General features: G+C 36.6%; 1 protein-coding gene across 1 annotated transcript; it reads left to right on the top strand.

The window, feature by feature from the left end:
- Positions 1 to 76: 76 nt before the first annotated feature.
- Positions 77 to 18,469, top strand: LOC124544255 (tetratricopeptide repeat protein 17). Its single transcript, XM_047122728.1, has 22 exons — positions 77 to 325; positions 437 to 808; positions 1,069 to 1,295; positions 2,478 to 2,765; positions 3,482 to 3,591; positions 3,961 to 4,266; positions 4,416 to 4,521; positions 5,206 to 5,358; positions 5,546 to 5,668; positions 6,157 to 6,295; positions 7,581 to 7,805; positions 9,749 to 9,926; positions 10,573 to 10,689; positions 12,028 to 12,228; positions 13,266 to 13,383; positions 13,812 to 14,031; positions 16,157 to 16,314; positions 16,442 to 16,522; positions 16,650 to 16,728; positions 16,843 to 17,042; positions 17,401 to 17,506; positions 17,958 to 18,469. The coding sequence occupies exons 1-22, from the start codon at positions 215 to 217 to the stop codon at positions 18,096 to 18,098; spliced, it is 3,759 nt and encodes a 1,252-aa protein (XP_046978684.1). The 5' UTR covers positions 77 to 214; the 3' UTR covers positions 18,099 to 18,469.
- Positions 18,470 to 18,954: the final 485 nt, after the last annotated feature.

Here is an 18,954-nt window from a genome sequence, read left to right as displayed (position 1 = left end):
GCAACTAAACGACGTAACGTCACTGTCAGATTGTCAGATGACATTATTCATTACCAACTGCAAAGTACCAAAATTTGCCTCAGTTTGTCATGCGTCGATCTACCGATTGGGATTTTGTTGTTTGTTTTCATTGAAATAAAAAAATAATAATCATATTATTTTTAAATTAATATTAAGGACTTTTCAAATAACTTATACTTAAAAAAACTTAATTATGTTGTTCGCTAAGCTACCCTGTTTATTTATTGCGTGCGTATTGTTTTTTTACGAAATACATGCCTCTAATCATTGGATGGTTACTGAAAGTGGCTTAATACAGCCAAGGGTATGATAATAGCTTCCGTTTTAAGTTATATTAACAAAGTTGTATATTACCTATACATTTATATTAAAACCTTGATAATGGTCAATACATTATTTATTTTTTACATTCCAGCTTGATTCGCCGTTTGAAATGGCCCGACCGTATGATCTTTTAGCATTTTTAAATCAAGAACAACGGTGGGATAGTATATCAGATCTTTTTAACGATCTTATAAATAGACAAATAGAGATAGATAAACTTTGGGCTAATGTTCGGAAATATACAGATGTTGGAAGGCAGATAGCCCAGAATGATGATTGCATAAAAGCCGGTAATGTTAACATAATAGACTGGTATGCTGCTCTTCTAGAAGATGGTTCTAATAAAATACATCCAAATGAATTTTTACTCCCTAATCCTTATTATGGTCCAAATAGCGATATACCTGATTGTAAACGTATATCATCATTACCATTTAGTATGTCTGCCTTTGAGCATTTAGAGGTATGTAAATAACTTTGTTCGTCTTATACTCTAAAATATACTCCATACTTTATTGTACACCACACAGAGAAAATAAATAAATATAACTTGGATCCAGCCTAAATAAAAGATACTATGTTAACATTTTTCTAGATTTATTTGGTAAAAAATGTCAGTCTGTCTGGTACTGAAGATGTGATATTTAATTTATATCCTTCCTCAGATATAATTTATACAGATGTTAGTGGAACATATTTACTAATATTTCATTTATCTTTTAGAGTCTGAGAAACAGGGTAAATTTAACAGCCAATCCAGAATTTGTGTTGCCTGAATTAATATCACCCATCATGAGTCTCGGTCAGTATGGGCACTGGCTGACTGGGGTGCTTCGTCGTAATAGTTCTTCCTGGTTACATTACCACATGGCTTCCCTATATTGGAGGGTTAGAGGCAGTGCTACCAAAGCTATTGAATGCTCACGGCGTGCTTTACATTATGTCCCGAGGTAATTAATATACATGTTTTATTAACTGAACAAATTCACATAAAATGCTTAAGTCTTAAATTAATACATTGTTTTTATCAAGAGTTTTTTTATATAGGATATAAAGTGATGTAAAGGTTAAAACAAATTAAACTTATAAACATCTAGTATAAGTGTTATACAGACTGTAATTATGGTGCTTCTCTAACATAATCATTCTATCTTAAACATCTGATTGAATGCTAGATTTTAACACAAAATCTATCCACCGAGACTAGCTATCTGTTCTCAATCAAAACTTACCATCTAGTTGGAAAAGCATCTTAAAGAAATGATTCCTAGAACAACCTCTTACAGATAATCTATATCATAAGATATATATAACAGGGATAGGAATAGAAGTACTTTTACTCATATGGAAATCTATGTAAACGAACTTATTGTTTATTTACATAGATTAAAATTTCTTATCAAAAGTATTTAAAAAAATACTGGTCATTTCAAAGTTGCCTTGCAAAAGAATCTTTATTATGTGTTGGTTAAATTTATCCTTGACCCTATTTTACTGATATAACTTGATACAACTAAATGATATTTTGTAGCATTAGTTAACAAATTGTTATAATTTATATATACTTTGTTTTAAATATGACAAATGAAACAGATAAGACTAGTATTAAAACAAATAGTCAAATATTATTTCAAAGGGCTAAACCCTTTTGTAATGTAAATAATATTTAAAAAAAAACTTTCATGCATAATGATAAAATTTGTTGAATTAATTTGAATATTATTAATAACATCTGAATAACAACAACAACAACAGCCTGTAAATTACCCACTGCTAGGCTAAGGCCTCCTCCCTTTGAGGAAAACGTTTGGAACATATTCCACCATGCTGTTCAAATGTGGGTTGGTGGAATACACATGTGGCAGAGTTTCTATGAAATGAGACACATGCAGGTTTCCTCACAATGCTTTCCTTCACCACCGAGCATGAGATGAATTGTAAACACAAATTAAGCACATGAGTATTCAGTAATGCATGCCTGGGTTTGAACATGCAATCATCGGTTAAGATGCACGCGTCCTAATCATTCGACCTACGTCTCTTAAGCATCTACATGTATTGAAAAAGAAAGGAAACTAAATAATATGTAGCCTTAGTTCATTTTATTTATTCAAAGTCATTTTTTCTTTCAGAGTGTTCAAAGATGTAGCTCTAGGGAGTCTTGGAATGGTTTTACATCGTTGTAGTAAAACGAATGATGCTATAGTTGTACTAAATGCAGCAGTAGAGCATGATCCAAAAAATTATGTGAGTCACTTTTCAATTGCGAATGCTTATACCGTGATCGGTGAATTTAACACGTCATTAAAATATTATGACCAAACTTTGAAGTTGAATCCAAGAATGGAATTAGCAATAAGACATAAATATGGAGTTTTATGTCATGCAAAATTAGCAGTAAGGATAAAAGCAATTAGGGAGTAAGTACTATTTTATTTCTTGAATGTTGTTATATTTATATACATAGATGAAATAAAACTAAATACTGAAATAGTTCTAAGTAGATATGAGACCTAGTCAGATATTTGTTGACCAAGCCGGATATCTGGCCAGCCCAATGTCAATTTGCATGTAGTAAAGGGTTTAGAGCATCACAGGTATTGAAAGATTGACAATTATCCAATGATGTTGTAGTAAACAGATATGTTATTAACGCGCAAAAAGTGAAGACTAGAAAACGTCCTAATTGGGACGTTTGCCTTTAGTTGTTTTACGTAGTAATACGTTATAATACATCATAATTACGTAGTAATACGTTTTGCGTAATTAAAACATCTAGTTATCCCTTTTACTTTTAACGAAATGTAAAAATAAACTAAAATAAACGGTCCCCGGCGCGGCACACTTTTTTCTGTTGTTTAGTATGGATATAACATATCTGTTTATTAGAATATCATTGCAATTATCTAATTTTGAAAACTAGATAAAATTTGAATTGATCTGATTTAATTAGCAATCGAATAATAACATACCATTTCAAATGTGTACAAACCATAATATGGAATTTTAGTATAGTACTCTGAGCCACAAAGACATGAATATAAAATTTACAAGTTTTATAGTTCGCAAATGACATTTTTTGTTACGGTATAATGTATATATAATTTTTTAGCCTCGAAAATTAAATCAATTTCAGAACACTGAACAAGCTACGTGGTGAATTACATGAATACAAACTAAAGGAAGCTGCATGGCCTAAAATGCAAGCAGAATTCTTAAGAACTTTAAAAAATGGAGATGACTTTGGTAGTATATAGCATTCTTTGTCATAATTATGGGCATTGCTGGTCGACAATTCTATGTGTTTAATTAGATTGACAAAAAAAAAAGACCCGCTGAGTTTCTTTCGCCGGTTCTTCTCAGGTCAGGGTTTTTCCGAACCGGTGGTAGTGTTTAATTTAACGATCAATAAGTAAGTGTGATGCTTCTATATTGAATGAAGGAGTTGAGACCGGATAATTGGCATTAAAATATTTTTTTGATTAAACTTTTTTTGGATCAAAGCAACAATCCCAGTTTGTTAAAGACATTATTACCTTGAACGTTGATTGGCTAATCTAAGATTAAGATGTTATTTTTGTAGTTTCAGCATAAAGAACTTATTTTTTATTACAGATTACAGAAATAAGGAAAAGAACTCTGAGAAAATGTCATTGATAACAGGTTTGGATATAAAGAAATTGAAAAATTATATAGAGAAAAATTCTCTGATAAAATACTTCATTGATGGTCCGTTGTATAGCGACGAAACTTTGGGAAAACAGGGTATCGATGCAATGGAGACCATTTATAATCTGGAGAAGCTGATTAAGAATATAAATAAAAATGGTCGCAATGCCGCTGAAATTACGTCTCAGACTGAAAAGCCGATTGAAATAAACAACTTTAATGATAAACCGTCTCCGGCTCCCTCAATTCCAGGTATTAATCATTAGAACAATTCAAAATTATCAAAATTTTAAGGATTAATTTCTTGTCTAAAATTTGAAGATATTCTCTCCATTTAATCAATGTTTGCTTTTATATGTGACATCTCATGTGCTGCTTAATATTTGATAATGTTGTTTCAGAATACCCCTTTCCAAATGAGGCTAAACCTGTCCCACATACTAATGAGAAGAAGGTTACAAAAATTCCACGAGAATCTTTGTCTGAATACGAAACTGGGATATTTATGTAAGTTTTGAAATTTTCAGACTTTTTTTTTATCTAATAAAGATAGTCGGAAGTGTCGATGAGTTTATGGTACTGTATATAGACAATGTAAGAGATATTATTACTCTTGATCTTTTAAACTAAGATATTATATTCCTATTTATATTCCTTGTCCCTGTGGTTAGTTATACTGGGTCAGTCATCATGCTGACCGGAACACAATATTACCCATACAACAGTATGTGACCTACAGGAATTGTAATTTTAAAGTTGTCTATGGTCGCGCTTTCGGTGAGGGGCACTGACATTCGCTTTAAATTTCAAACGACAACAACAACTAATAACAACAACAGCCTGTAAAGTTATCACTGCTGGGCCAAGGCATCCTCTCCCTTTGAGGAGAGCTTTTGGAACATATTCCACCACCCTGTTCCAATGCGGGTTGGTTGGAATACACATGTGGCAGATATTCTATGAAATTAGACACATGCAGGTTTCCTCTCGATTTTTTCCTTCACCGCCGAGCGTGAGATGAATTATAAAAACATTTATGTTAGCACTTAGATATTCAGTGAAGCTTGCCTGGGTTTAAACCCGATCATCGATCATCGTTTAAGATGCATTTTTAGTTTCATGTTCCTCAAATAATTTCTTGGCAAATCAATTAAATAAATTTATGCTAAAATTTTTTTTATTTTTTTCAAGGTATGCATCTATAACTATTAATAGAAACGTGGAAGACTTTGACAAAGAGATCGAGTGGCCGTCAGATGAACTCTGCAAAAATGTACCAAGGATGCCTAAAAGTTTAGATGCCGTCATTCCAGTTTTCCTGCCTTTTGAGAATAAAGGTATAAGGTGAGATTAGACTGTGAACTTTGAAGCAAAATATAAATAGATACTGGAAATCAGAAAAAAACAATATATTACTTTTACTTTACATCTTAAAATAGATCAATCTCAGTAGATTCTTAAAAATGTTATGAAAAAATTGTTTTTTTTTAGTTTAAATATTAAATATTTATATTATATTTGCTCTTATCAGGATGCGGTCCCTACTCACTGAGAAATTGGGCGTGCCGCTCACCGAGGAACACGAGCTGCCGTGGCATCCGCCCGTCTGCGCGCTCGACCGCGACGCCGCGCACTACGCGCACAAGAAGAACAGGTAAGGCGAAGGGTTACGTCTCCGTGCTGGAACGCGACGTCGCGCACTACGCGCACAAGAAGAACAGGTAAGGCGAAGGGTTACGTCTCCGTGCTGGAACGCGACGTCGCGCACTACGCGCACAAGAAGAACAGGTAAGGCGAAGGGTTACGTCTCCGTGCTGGAACGCGACGTCGCGCACTACGCGCACAAGAAGAACAGGTAAGGCCGAGGCCGGACGTCTGCGCGCTCGATCGCGACGCCGCGCACTACGCGCACATGAAGAATATGGAAGTTGAAGTTTGTGCGTAGTACAAGCTTCACGCACATTTGGGTTATGTAGCCTACTCTCAATTAAGTATTAATAGTTTCTTATTGCACATTATGAATTATCAAATTTCGTTAAATAAATTTGTCATCCTCTCATTAGAGCACCTTCCCAAATTTACTGTATATAGACGTCAATTGTACTTAATGATTTATTATTCATTATTTTTACTTTTTCATAGACAAAGTACTCCTGAAATAGTAGATACGGACTACATGCGGACAAAACTTCTGGAATATGTCAGCGATGGAAACGTCGAAGCGGCTAAGCACATGCAAGAAGCGGAAATAGGCCAGCGTATATACGTAGCTATGAAAAAGGTAAATATATATAAAAAACTAGTTCAGCCTGCGTCTTTACTCATGCAAAGTTTATAAGACTACTTAAAGCATACGAACAGTCACCATTTATTTTAATATTGTCTTAAATTTTCGCGATTACACATTGATATAAAAATACCTATAACGGATTTGAATCGCGTATATTATCACGGGTCTACCCGTGACCACGAACGCTGTAAAGTGCTCGAAACGTCGGGATGTTAAAAATAATTAATATACGCGATTCAAATCCGTTATAACCATTTATTTTCTTCATCCTCATGTTTTTTCCCGAAACTCAAACTATCTTCATACTAAATTTTAGCAGATCGGATCAAAATTGGATCAGCAAATTAAGCTGGATAGAGTTATTTTCTCATTTATTATATTAGTTAGTAACCCTTTACTTTCCAAAAGCTAATATATAAGAGATAAGATATTGACAAACATGTACGTCATAAGTATTTTTTTTAAAGAAATGCAATCCTGCTAAGACCGAATTATGAATTTATATTGCCATTACAAATATTTGTAGGAGAGTAGTTATATGTTTTGGTCCATTTCGTTAAAATTTCTTAATATAAATAAATATGTATAGTACGACACAAATTACATAGATGTAGCATCGGAAAATGCAATGGAATGAAAATAAAACCGATTACTGCCGATTTACACAACCAATAGAAATCGCGCCATTCGACGCTATTCGTCGCTATAGATTCACGCGTCAGAGTAAGCAAGTGCATGTAAATCGACGCGTCAAATTGACGAATATATTAGGTCATATATTACAAGTTATTACGTTTGTGTAAAGATCATATTCGAATGAGAAATAAATATTGATAATTTGGGATAGCGTACTCAATTCGGATGTGATCGGTTTTACGAATTTTGCCGATGCGACATCTAAGTTGTGTCGTACTATATGTAATGATATATTGTCTCGTTTTGTATAAATGAGCTGAGATGGCCCAGTGGTTAGAACGCGTACATCTTAACCGATGATTGCGGGTTCAAACCCAGGCAAGCGCCACTATATATATATGTGCTTAATTTGTGTTTATAATTCATCTCGTGCTCGGCGGTGAAGGAAAACATCGTGAGGAAACCTGCATGTGTCTAATTTCATCGAAATTCTGCCACATGTGCATTCCACCAACCCGCATTGGAACAGCGTGGTGGAATATGCTCCAAACCCTCTCCTTAATGGCAGAGGAGGCCTTATCCCAGCAGTGGGAAATTAACAGGCTGTTACTTTACTTTTTTTTTTTTACTTTTTGTATAGAAACTGGCACCGAAATGGATGCTGCTGACCCTCTCGTCTCTGTACTGGAGGGTTCGCAAGAACAACATAAACGCTCTCCATTGCCTCCACAACGCCGTCCGCTGGGTACAGGAGGAATACAAGGACTTAGTATTGGTGTCGCTGGGTTCGGTTTATTTAGAGATGGGATACTACGACGAGGCCCTGGCGACGGCTGATGCGGCGTTCCGACTTAGTTTATACGAGGTTTGTTGAGTATTATTGCTAACTAGCATTTGCCCGCGACTTCGTTCGCGTGGACTTCAGGTTCGTCCCGTCTAGTCTAGTAATCGCTTAAAATCGCTTCGTAAATAAGTTATTGTGGGTTATTCCTAAGAGATAAACATATACCATCATGGACTTTTTTGTAGACCTTTTTAAGTTGTACAATACTGTAGTACATTGTTTTGATCTATCTTGTAGGATTCAGTCAGCGTTTGCAATGTAAGCGCAAAAAATGTGTTTTTTTACGACCTCACATTAGAAACCTCAAAAATTTTAGCCTATGTGTTATTCTGATGTATAAGCTATATTGTGGTAAAGTTTCATTCAAATCCATTCAGTAGTTTTTACGTGAAAGAGTAACAAACATCCATACATCCATACATACAAACTTTCGCCTTTATAATAGTAGTAGGATTTGATGCAAGAGCCAAGACGGTCCAGTACATCTTAACAGACAAGTACAGCTGAAATTTCATGTGCTTAATTTGTGTTTATAATTAATATGCTAATAATTGGAGCAGCGGGGTGGAATATACTCCTAACCTTCTCCTCATAGGAAGAGGCTCTTAGCCCAACAGTGGGAAATTTACATTGACAACAGTTACTATAATTATCCATTGTAATTATTTTGGTGATATCATACAAGTTCGTTTGGGTACTATATTTTCTTTAGTTATATCGGCTTATGTTGTGTTATGACTATCGGTTTGAAGGGCAAGTGATCCAGGGTCATAGGCTATTTGACTGGTTTTTAAAATCCATTTTATATTATTTACTAGAGGTTAAGGTACCCCAGTAAAAGTTTTTTTTTTTTTTAAATTACATATTTGCCGAAAAATATCATATTAAAATTTCCATATTTATATAATGCGCGAAAACGCTACTTGGACAATATGGCGCTGCAATGGGGTCGGTGACGTCATTTTCCTGTATTTTAATCTGTGGTTCATATAGTAGAAATGCAAAGCTTACAAGAAAGTGACTTCATCATAAGCCCGGCCAATCAGGAGCGTTTTGTGTCACGTGACAAACGTTTGAAAAAATGCATTTTTATTGATTTTTGAATAAATTAAGTATTAGTAAATAACCATTTTTAAACTCATAATATAGTGTATATATTACGTAATTATTTAATTATGTGATTATAATAATTCACAATTTATTTTTCGCATTGTCAAATAGCCTATTATACAGACACGAGATATAATATAACAGCTTTGTTCCCAACGTTGAAGGCTCAGTCAAAGACAGAATCTATATTTATTTTTATTTCGGAAGTTACAACATATATATTTTAGAGGCACCACCATTACTTAATTTTGTTAAAAGTATTCCCCCATCGAATATTTATAAGTTGTGAAGTGTCGCGCTTGGCTGACCGTTCACTATCATATGGCGCATTCCTTTGTCCATTAAAAAAAAAAAGAACACTTCAAAGCTTAATTAAGTCGTTGGCTACTCTATATATTTTCATTTATCAAGTGAAATATAACTGTTTTGTTTTTGATGACACATACATACAAACTAGTTACGTAAGCTACAGACAAAGGGGCGAAAAAAAAAACAGAAACAATTTTGAAACAAATTTAATTAATTAACTTTAATTTATATTTAAACTATATGTACAACCTACTCGATCTAATCTTATACAATAATATGATGGTAAGAAAAGTTAAACTAAATATCTTATTTTTAAATTGTAATTTAGCTTTCTCTGTAAATGCACATTATAGTTAATTTCGAGGAGTCAATGTGAACCATCTTCCTGGAGTATGATTGTGTGACTTACTAATATTTTTAAATTGCAATTTAGCTTTCTCTGTAAATGCACATTATAGTTAATTTCGAGGAGTCAATGTGAACTATCTTCCTTAATATGATTGTGTGACTTATTCATTGATACAATGATAACGTTTTGTTTCCAGCCGGCGACGAACTTCCTGCTGGCTCAGATAAACGTAATGAAGAAGAACCACAACACGCACATGTTCCACCTGAAGCAGACGCTGCGCGTGGAGGCGCGCTACATGGCCGGGCTGGCGCGCAACTTGCTCACCAACTGGGCCTGCCTCATGAAGCAGCTCAGTAACTTGAAGGAAATGGGTATGCTGAAAAATAATTGAATCTCTAGGCTATGTTTTGGCTTTTTACGCTCAGCCTATATAAAACAAAATCGGTTTCAGGCGTGAAAGGACTCTAATTTGTATGTTTTTTTTAATAATGACGTTGAATTTTCAATTCATAGATAATAGTTAATGCGAAAAAATGCATTGGAACTTAAGTTAGTAATAGTATAGTGTGATATTATTAATGATTTATTATTTAAATTATGGCAAAAGTAACATCCCATAAATGTCCTTTACTTTGTACTTTCATGAGGAAGTATATAATATGTAATATATTTCCCTTATCTTGTATCTTTCTATATTTTATTTAAGATTACATTTAAATAATCCAATGTCAGCATAATTAAAAAGCACATGTATGTAAGTTGTTTACGACCTCTTGCTATGACGTCACGGTCGCGTGCACAAGCGATCCCGTGGCGCGTCGGAACAGAGGAAGTTATTATTAGAAATTAAAATAATAATTAAATAAATTCCGGTACATTCGATGCCAATGAACCCCAGTATGCCCCTCCCTTTGTGGAGACAGTGAGATAAAATACATGACGTGAGAAGCATAAAATTTAAATTATTGTGTAGTTGTACAGACCATAAAATGTATCTTTCATATCATTGTATTTCAGATATGGGGGAGGGCGATATATGTACGCACGTGAAGCCAATGGTCAACGTGGTGTGCGAGAAGGACGGCGAGAATTGCCAAATGAGTAACATACAGTGTTTCAGCAGCCATGATAGAGGTATTATACACATATTATATCAATTTATATTCATTTAAAATGTTGATAAATATTGTTTGAATAATTAGTGGATGTGGATTCATTTGAATGAAAAATTACTATAGTTTGTTCGCGTTAAGAATGCAGTGAGTTGTCATTGTTTACCGGCTTTATTCCGCCCCCTGATCAATCAAATATTTTTTAACAGCGGGGTGAAGGTGTATGCATATTTGTGTTAAAATTCCAACAAATTATATTTGTTTTTAAGACTAAGTATAATTAATTTTAAAATAGACATTAAAGTAAAAATCGAATGCGGGTGTTTAATCAACAAAATTCTTAACACTAGGTATATACAATCGTTTGCGAATCTTGCCATCGCGATGGAGAAATTTACATATTTTGACATAACGCCATCTAGTAGCTATAGGTTAAATTAATGATTACGTGTACAGCTTGAATAAATTTAATATAAATATAAAAATAAACAAAATTTAAATTATAAAAATAAAAATATCAGTTAATAATTAATTAAATGTGAACTTGTAATTTGAAAAGATTTGATTGATCAAAGGGGGCGGAGTCAGGCAGGTAAACAATGACAACCCACTGCATTCTTAACGCGAACAGACTATAGTTCATTTATTAAGCAATAAAAATGTGTCTAAGATTTTGAAGTCGAATTGATGTGGAGTGAATCAAAATTAAAATAGTGTGAGCCGGGAGTTAGTCTGCTTTTAAATTCATGTCTATTTACCAAGTTACATACCATTGGAACAAATCCCATCAACTCAACTTTGACACTTGACAAAATGAGCTACTCGTTATGGGATGTGACCGTCCAGCGGACACGAGCAAGCTGGTGAAATTACTAGTTAGTTCATTTAGTAAGCAATAAAAGTGGGTCTAAAATTTTGAAGTCGAATGGATGTGGAGTTGCTATTTAATTTTGAGAATTATATTTCACACTTTTATAATTGGAATAAATCTACCCGTGACCACGAACGCTGTAAAGTTCTCGAAACGTCGGGATGCCAAAAATATTTTTTTTTTTTTTTATTATAAATATGAGACAACATCACATACATTACTCTGATCCCAATGTAAGTAGCTAAATCAGAAGTAACGACGGTACCACAAACACCCAGACCCAAGACAACATAGAAAACTAATGGTAATCTACATCGACTCGGCCGGGAATCGAACCGGGGACCTCAGAGTGGTGTACCCATGAAAAAAATTAATATACGCGATTCAAATCCGGTATAACTAGTTTTATTTTTTGTGGAATAAATCCCATCGACCCAACTTTGACACTGGACAAAATGAGCTAGCTCGTTATGGGATGTGACCGTCCAGCGGACACGAGCAAGCTGGTGTCGCTGCTGCGCGAGCGCGAGCGGCGCGCGGCGGGCGAGCTGCACGCGGGCTTCTTCGACGAGTTCGTCGCCCGCGCGCCCGCGCAGCGCGCCGACCGCCTGGCGCACCGCGCGCACTACGACGCGCTGCTGCGCACCACGCACGACGCGCTGCGCGGCTGCGGGCCCGCCGGCTGCCACAGTGAGTGCCCCCCTCGCTACTGCACGAACCTATAAAAGTTGCCCGATCATCCGGGCGCCCTGGCTCCGGCAGAGTCTTCTGTGACTTGCCACCCCGCCCGGTGACGCTGTAGAGGCCACTCTGGCCAACAGTAACAGACAATTCGAAAAAAAAGGGCGCCCTGGCAATTGTAGGGTTTACCAGTCAAAGATCAATGTCAGTCCAAAGACTAAAAAGTGTGTACCGTGACTAGGAAAGCACGTCAAGCCGAAATAAATTCTTTTCGGTCGTGTCGGATTTGCCGTCACTTCGGTTTGTACGGCAATAGAAAGTGCACTTGCGCATACGCATATAATATGATCACTGTAATATGTTTTGCGTAGTACGGCAAGTCTCCTTTGAGATTGACAGCTGTACACGTAATCGGTACTCCACCGGATCCGGGTAGAAACGCCCAGTCATCACTTTTTCTATTGCTGGTAATAATACTTAGTACGTAGTCCTTATTTTGTTTTAGGGTAATATTAGAGAGCGCTAAAATATTACTAGCCGATTAGAGAGCGATACTACAGCTGTATAGGAAAAAAAGTTACAAATTCCTATTATTTTGAATAAACGCGAAGTTTCGCTGGAGACCTACTTAAAGCACATTTACAAAACATGTATCTTTTTAGACATACATAACATATAAAAATATAATGGCGTAGGAAGCATATAAAAATATTGATTAGTGGTTTGAGTAAAATAAGTAGTAATAAACATAAACCCACTAAACATAAACTAAAAGCGCTTAGTGCTACTTCAACTCATATCTTCAACCATCATATGGTAGTAATAAATGATGAAACATCATCAGAAAATATTTACAAGTGGTTGTGTCAAGGGTTGGCGGACGTTTAGAGTAACGTGACCAATACTTTTTCTGCTTGTATTAAAAATCGGACTGCACTGACCCCAAAATTATATCCATGATAAATTCGGTATATTTTCAAAATAAATTTTAACGAAATTTTATTTTATTTTTCAAGAACTTGGGTCATTTTGAATGTTTTGACCAGATCTCAAACCGGAAGACATGTCGATGAAGGAGCAGGATTGCTCGTATCATCACTTCCAGCTCGGCTACTGGCTGCATATCGTCAGCTTTAGACAGCTACTCACGGATTCGGATGTCGAGTGAGTGCACATTTGAAACAATTTTTCAACCTTATCTTTCAACTATACACTTTGTATGATTCAATAAAAAAATTTCCGATGACGACCTCCATGGTCGAGTGGTGTGTACACCGGTTTTCATGGGTACGCTACTCTGAGGTCCCGGGTTCGAGTCCCGGCCGAGTCGATGTAGATTACCATTAGTTTTCTATGTTGTCTTGGGTCTGGTTTGTGGTACCGTCGTTACTTCTGATTTCCATAACACAAGTGCTTCAGCTACTTACATTGCGATCAGAGTAATGTATGTGATGTTGTCTCATATTTATTTACTTTCAAGAAATACGTCTTATCAATAATATTCAAGTCCATTTTACATGCAACATATATAAATGTATGTCTGAATTTTTATGAGTTTCACCGCAATAATTGTACCTCATTTGTAATTTTAGATTGCCGACAGAAATAACATTAGTGACACCTTCGAACAAAAAAGTGCCCGAATGTCGTATAATCGGTGACCCAATGGAAGACTTCATCACTGAGAAGCTGACTCGTGTGAGCACGGAAGGCTGGGAGCCTGTGCTAAGCCTCATGCATCAGTTAGCAGAAATGTTCGACTCGTTTGACTACGTTACCCTCGGAGCTAAGATAGCTAAATATGTTGAAATGGTGAGCATATATTTTGATTTTATTTGGTTTGAATACTGTACCGCTTATGTGCGAAACGTTACTATACAATTATTGAGTTTATGTTTGATAGCACACCATGGGAATGAAACGATCGCCTCCTGGCTATTTCTATTCATATACAATATGTATTTAATTAATTTGACAAAAAAAGACCCGCTGAGTTTCTTCTCCGAACCATTAATTTGACCATCAATAAGAAAGTGTAATGCTTATACATTAAATAAAGTTGTTTGAGTTTGTAAAATGTGTATGAATTAGTTAACAGTTATCTGTGGTATATTTATGATTTATTTTGTAAGTAAATCCATTAATATTGAGCTATTTAATCGGAGATGGTTAGGTTAGGTTCTGTTCTCCCTCCCCTCGTTCGTCTGCCATTTATATATAATCAACTTAATAGTTTAATGCACAGATATATTTTAAAACTCATATTTAAGTTTAAAATTTGCTTAATTACTGTTAAAAGTCAAATCATTGTTTTGAAATTGTAAATTTTAAAAACATGTATAAAAATAGTCTTAAAGCGATGTATAATACTCGAAAAAATATTTAGTGTTTCCATTAAATAGTATTATTTTTTATGACAAAAGCGAAAAAAAATACTGTATCTTATTGGTTAATAAAAAAGGGCAAGTCATGTAAATATGAATAATAGAAAAGGTCCAAGAATTGATCCTTGAGAGACCCTTATGTCATCTACGACCGCAATATTTTTGTCTTACATTGAAAATTTCGTTTTATTATTATGATATAAAGTTAAAGGTTAGCTCACTTTTCTACCCCCCAATTTTTTAACATTCCCTTATCAGAGTTGCATGGTGTACGCAATTAAAGGCTTTTGAAAAAGCAAAAAAACGCTTTTAAGGCATCCTGAGCGGTACTGCGACTATTGACGCTTCAAATTTTGCAAATAACAATATTCTATGTATTTAGTTAAAGAGCATAGAACTTTAAAATATTATTTGAAAAGGGGTTTTACATAAGTAGTAAAAATATAAAATACATTATTTGATTATTTTTATGAAAACAGTGGCCCAATTACTAAATTTTACAAAAGTATGCGTACAAACTGTATTTTAATATGGCATTGAGTTTGGTTCAAATTGGTTAAATTAAAACATTATAAAATACAAGAGGATTATCATTAAAAAATAAGTATGGAATATTGGTCGTTATAGTATTTCAATTGGTGGTAAAAATCCTGAATAAACCTTGGTATGTAGTCAAATAACAAAATATGTAGTCAAATGTTATCTATTCTTATATATGTACTATGTTTATTGTACTTATGGTTGTAAGGATAGTCAATTAAAAATATTATTTATATTAAATTTTAATCTGTTTATTGTTTAAAATACACATTTAAAATGATAATAAATTTATTTCAAAAAGTTTAAGGTATCAATCGTACGCTATATATACAAACATTATATTCTTCAAATAAAAATAGATATTTTTTATAAAACACTCCACAATATATATGATATCGCTTCTGGCTAAGATCAAAGTGATATACATGATACCCAACCCCAATTTTGACCTTGAAATTTTATACCAGACGGTATCGATAACTGATTTTTTTATTTTATACGTATTCTATCTATCTATCTACAATCGATGCCAATTATTGTAAGCTTACTATTATTATTTTTGGCCATTTGAACGGACTGCAAGCATGACTCCAACTTTGACCGATGACAAATTAACAGTAGTGATTTTTGGCTTCAGTCAACTATATTGATAAAAGTAGTGTATATTCTTTTGGGTTATTATGATGTAATGCTGCAGTATTAGGTCTGTGGACGGTTGCATCGATGCTGTCTGGTATTTGTAGCATAAGTATAAAAGCATATGACTACATTGAAACTGCAGCTCTGCAGAATATCTCATAAGAGGACGGTATCTATTCCGGCATTCTTGAACGAAGATATATTATAACTATGTCACCAAACGTCTAATCGTTGTATTCTGTTGTTACATAGTAATGGCTCCCTCGCCAAATGTAGCATAAACGGTCGGTATTTTTGTTCGTTATCAGATCAGCTTATATAAGATATACAGCAATTTTATTTTTATTACTAAAACCATGTTTGGGAATCGACAGCGGCCGAACTCTTGGACGGGTGCGCTGGTAGCGGGCTGGTGGTGCGGCGCCGGCGGACGCGGCGCCTGCGCCGTGCGCTGCGCACGCGCCGCCTACGCGCTGGCGTCGCGCGCGCACGCGCACTACGCCCTGCGCGCGCTCGTGGCGCTGCTGCACGTGTGAGTAGTGTGTCCGTGTACAGGCTCGTGCGCGCCGCCTACGCGCTGGCGTCGCGCGCGCACGCGCACTACGCCCTGCGCGCGCTCGTGGCGCTGCTGCACGTGTGAGTAGTGTGTCCGTGTACAGGCTCGTGCGCGCCGCCTACGCGCTGGCGTCGCGCGCGCACGCGCACTACGCCCTGCGCGCGCTCGTGGCGCTGCTGCACGTGTGAGTAGTGTGTCCGTGTACAGGCTCGTGCGCGCCGCCTACGCGCTGGCGTCGCGCGCGCACGCGCACTACGCCCTGCGCGCGCTCGTGGCGCTGCTGCACGTGTGAGTAGTGTGTCCGTGTACAGGCTCGTGCGCGCCGCCTACGCGCTGGCGTCGCGCGCGCACGCGCACTACGCCCTGCGCGCGCTCGTGGCGCTGCTGCACGTGTGAGTAGTGTGTCCGTGTACAGGCTCGTGCGCGCCGCCTACGCGCTGGCGTCGCGCGCGCACGCGCACTACGCCCTGCGCGCGCTCGTGGCGCTGCTGCACGTGTGAGTAGTGTGTCCGTGTACAGGCTCGTGCGCGCCGCCTACGCGCTGGCGTCGCGCGCGCACGCGCACTACGCCCTGCGCGCGCTCGTGGCGCTGCTGCACGTGTGAGTAGTGTGTCCGTGTACAGGCTCGTGCGCGCCGCCTACGCGCTGGCGTCGCGCGCGCACGCGCACTACGCCCTGCGCGCGCTCGTGGCGCTGCTGCACGTGTGAGTAGTGTGTCCGTGTACAGGCTCGTGCGCGCACGCACACTACGGCCTGTCGCGTGCAGTTGCCCACACGTTGTGACCTGACCTTTATGTGATAGCGTGGGACAATATAACACCTGTTGTTTGTCAGGGTCAATTTACTGCTATGAATGAGACACAATTCACGAGAATAATTTGTTAAATTTACCATTATGTCATTTTCTCGTTGACCTGAAATGGAAACAATTTTGACATTAAAATTTTGTTTTATTAGTTTTCTTACAAATTGGACGTCATCGACAATTTCGCAGTGAGGCGTTATTTACGTTATTTATAAACATTATAATTTTTATAATCAATATAAAAATGTCTATTTCAGGCAATCGAAACAACTGGATGCGAAGGAAGTGGCTTACTTGTCCTTCTACATGTCACCAAAGAGTAAGATAGAAGCGTTCCTGGTTGCTGTCTCACACTCCTATCTCGTAAGTCTCTATGACTTTTATTTATGATATAGGTGGCAAACGCTTACGGAGGCTTACCTGATGGAGAGTGACTACCACCGTCCATAGACATCTATAACACGCACACGAAAACACGAAAGGAGTAACCTCTTTTCTTGAAGGTTCCAATGTCGTATCGGTTCGAAAAACCGCCGGCGAAAGCTGGTTCCACAAAGTGGTTGTGCGAGGCAGGAAATATCTAAGAAATCGCGCTGTTGTGGATATTCGGACATCAATGTAGTGCGGGTGAGACTTCGAATTTTGGCGAGATGTCCGTAGGTGTAATTCAGCAGCCGGGATTAATCCGAACAATTCGGAAAACTCCCCGAAAAAAAATCGGTAGATATATCTATACAACCGAAATATTGAATCGTCATTTTGTTCGAATTTCTCGTAATTACTTCACTTTTATTTTTTTTTATATTTTGATCAGGCTGAGTACGAACAAGCTGTATGGATGTATCGTTACGCGCTCGCTTTCGACGAGAAGTTTATTCCAGCGAAGGCGTGTCTGCATGCGACCATGTGTCTCATGTTCTATGGGGACAACCAGGGTAAAGTCAAGGAGGAATAGATATTTTAATTAAATATGTTCAAGGCAAGCCATCATAGAGGCTGAATGTTCCTACGAGAAATATGCCTAAGAAGTTGTTGCAAACATTAAGGTGCGTTTCCACTATTATTTTTTTCATAACATACACACAAAATAATTACTATGGTTGACTTTCTTCGAAAATACAAATTATGTGTTGATAACACGCAAATTTACAATTTTTTCTTTAGTAGAGACGCAGCTTAATGTTTAGTTTCGTTTGTATAAGATCTTATATAAGGATGAATAATCTGAAAAGAAAATGTTTTTCCGAATTGCTTCCTCCACGAGATATGATACGAATTAGCTTAATAATATCAATATAATCTAAATGTTTATACGGTTTTATAAATCAAAAAAAAAATACAAGATTAGCACATTTATCCACAAAACTTAGGAAAATATTTTTTTCCATTTTTAAATAAATAAATGTAATCTAGAATTAAGCAAACATAGGTCTGTGTTCATTGAATCTTAATATTTTTTGTATTGTTTAAGCTTAGCCGCCTTGATGAACTTATGTTATCATTCCAAATACTCGTTATAATAGTAACCGATGAGATTTTTTATAATGTACTAAGCTTTTAATTTGCCGCAAGATTCTCTTGAATAGTTTAAGAGGGCAAATCACAATTGATAGATGGTTTCATCAAATATGCCCAAATACTATTGTTATTATCATAAGTTACTAATTACTAGTCGTATTTTATTATTTTTTTATTGTATTGGGCAAAGAGTCGGGCAAATAGTCCACTAGATGGAGAATGGATGGTAAGTGGTCACGGACGGTCATAGACGCTTTTGCAGTAAGAAAGACAACCATGGAACAATAAGTTAA

This window comes from Vanessa cardui, chromosome 4, assembly GCF_905220365.1.
Source record: "Vanessa cardui chromosome 4, ilVanCard2.1, whole genome shotgun sequence".
Classification (NCBI taxonomy): Eukaryota; Metazoa; Arthropoda; class Insecta; order Lepidoptera; family Nymphalidae; genus Vanessa; species Vanessa cardui.
Note: the sequence above shows the minus strand (reverse complement) of the source record. Positions and strands in the feature narration are given on the sequence as shown.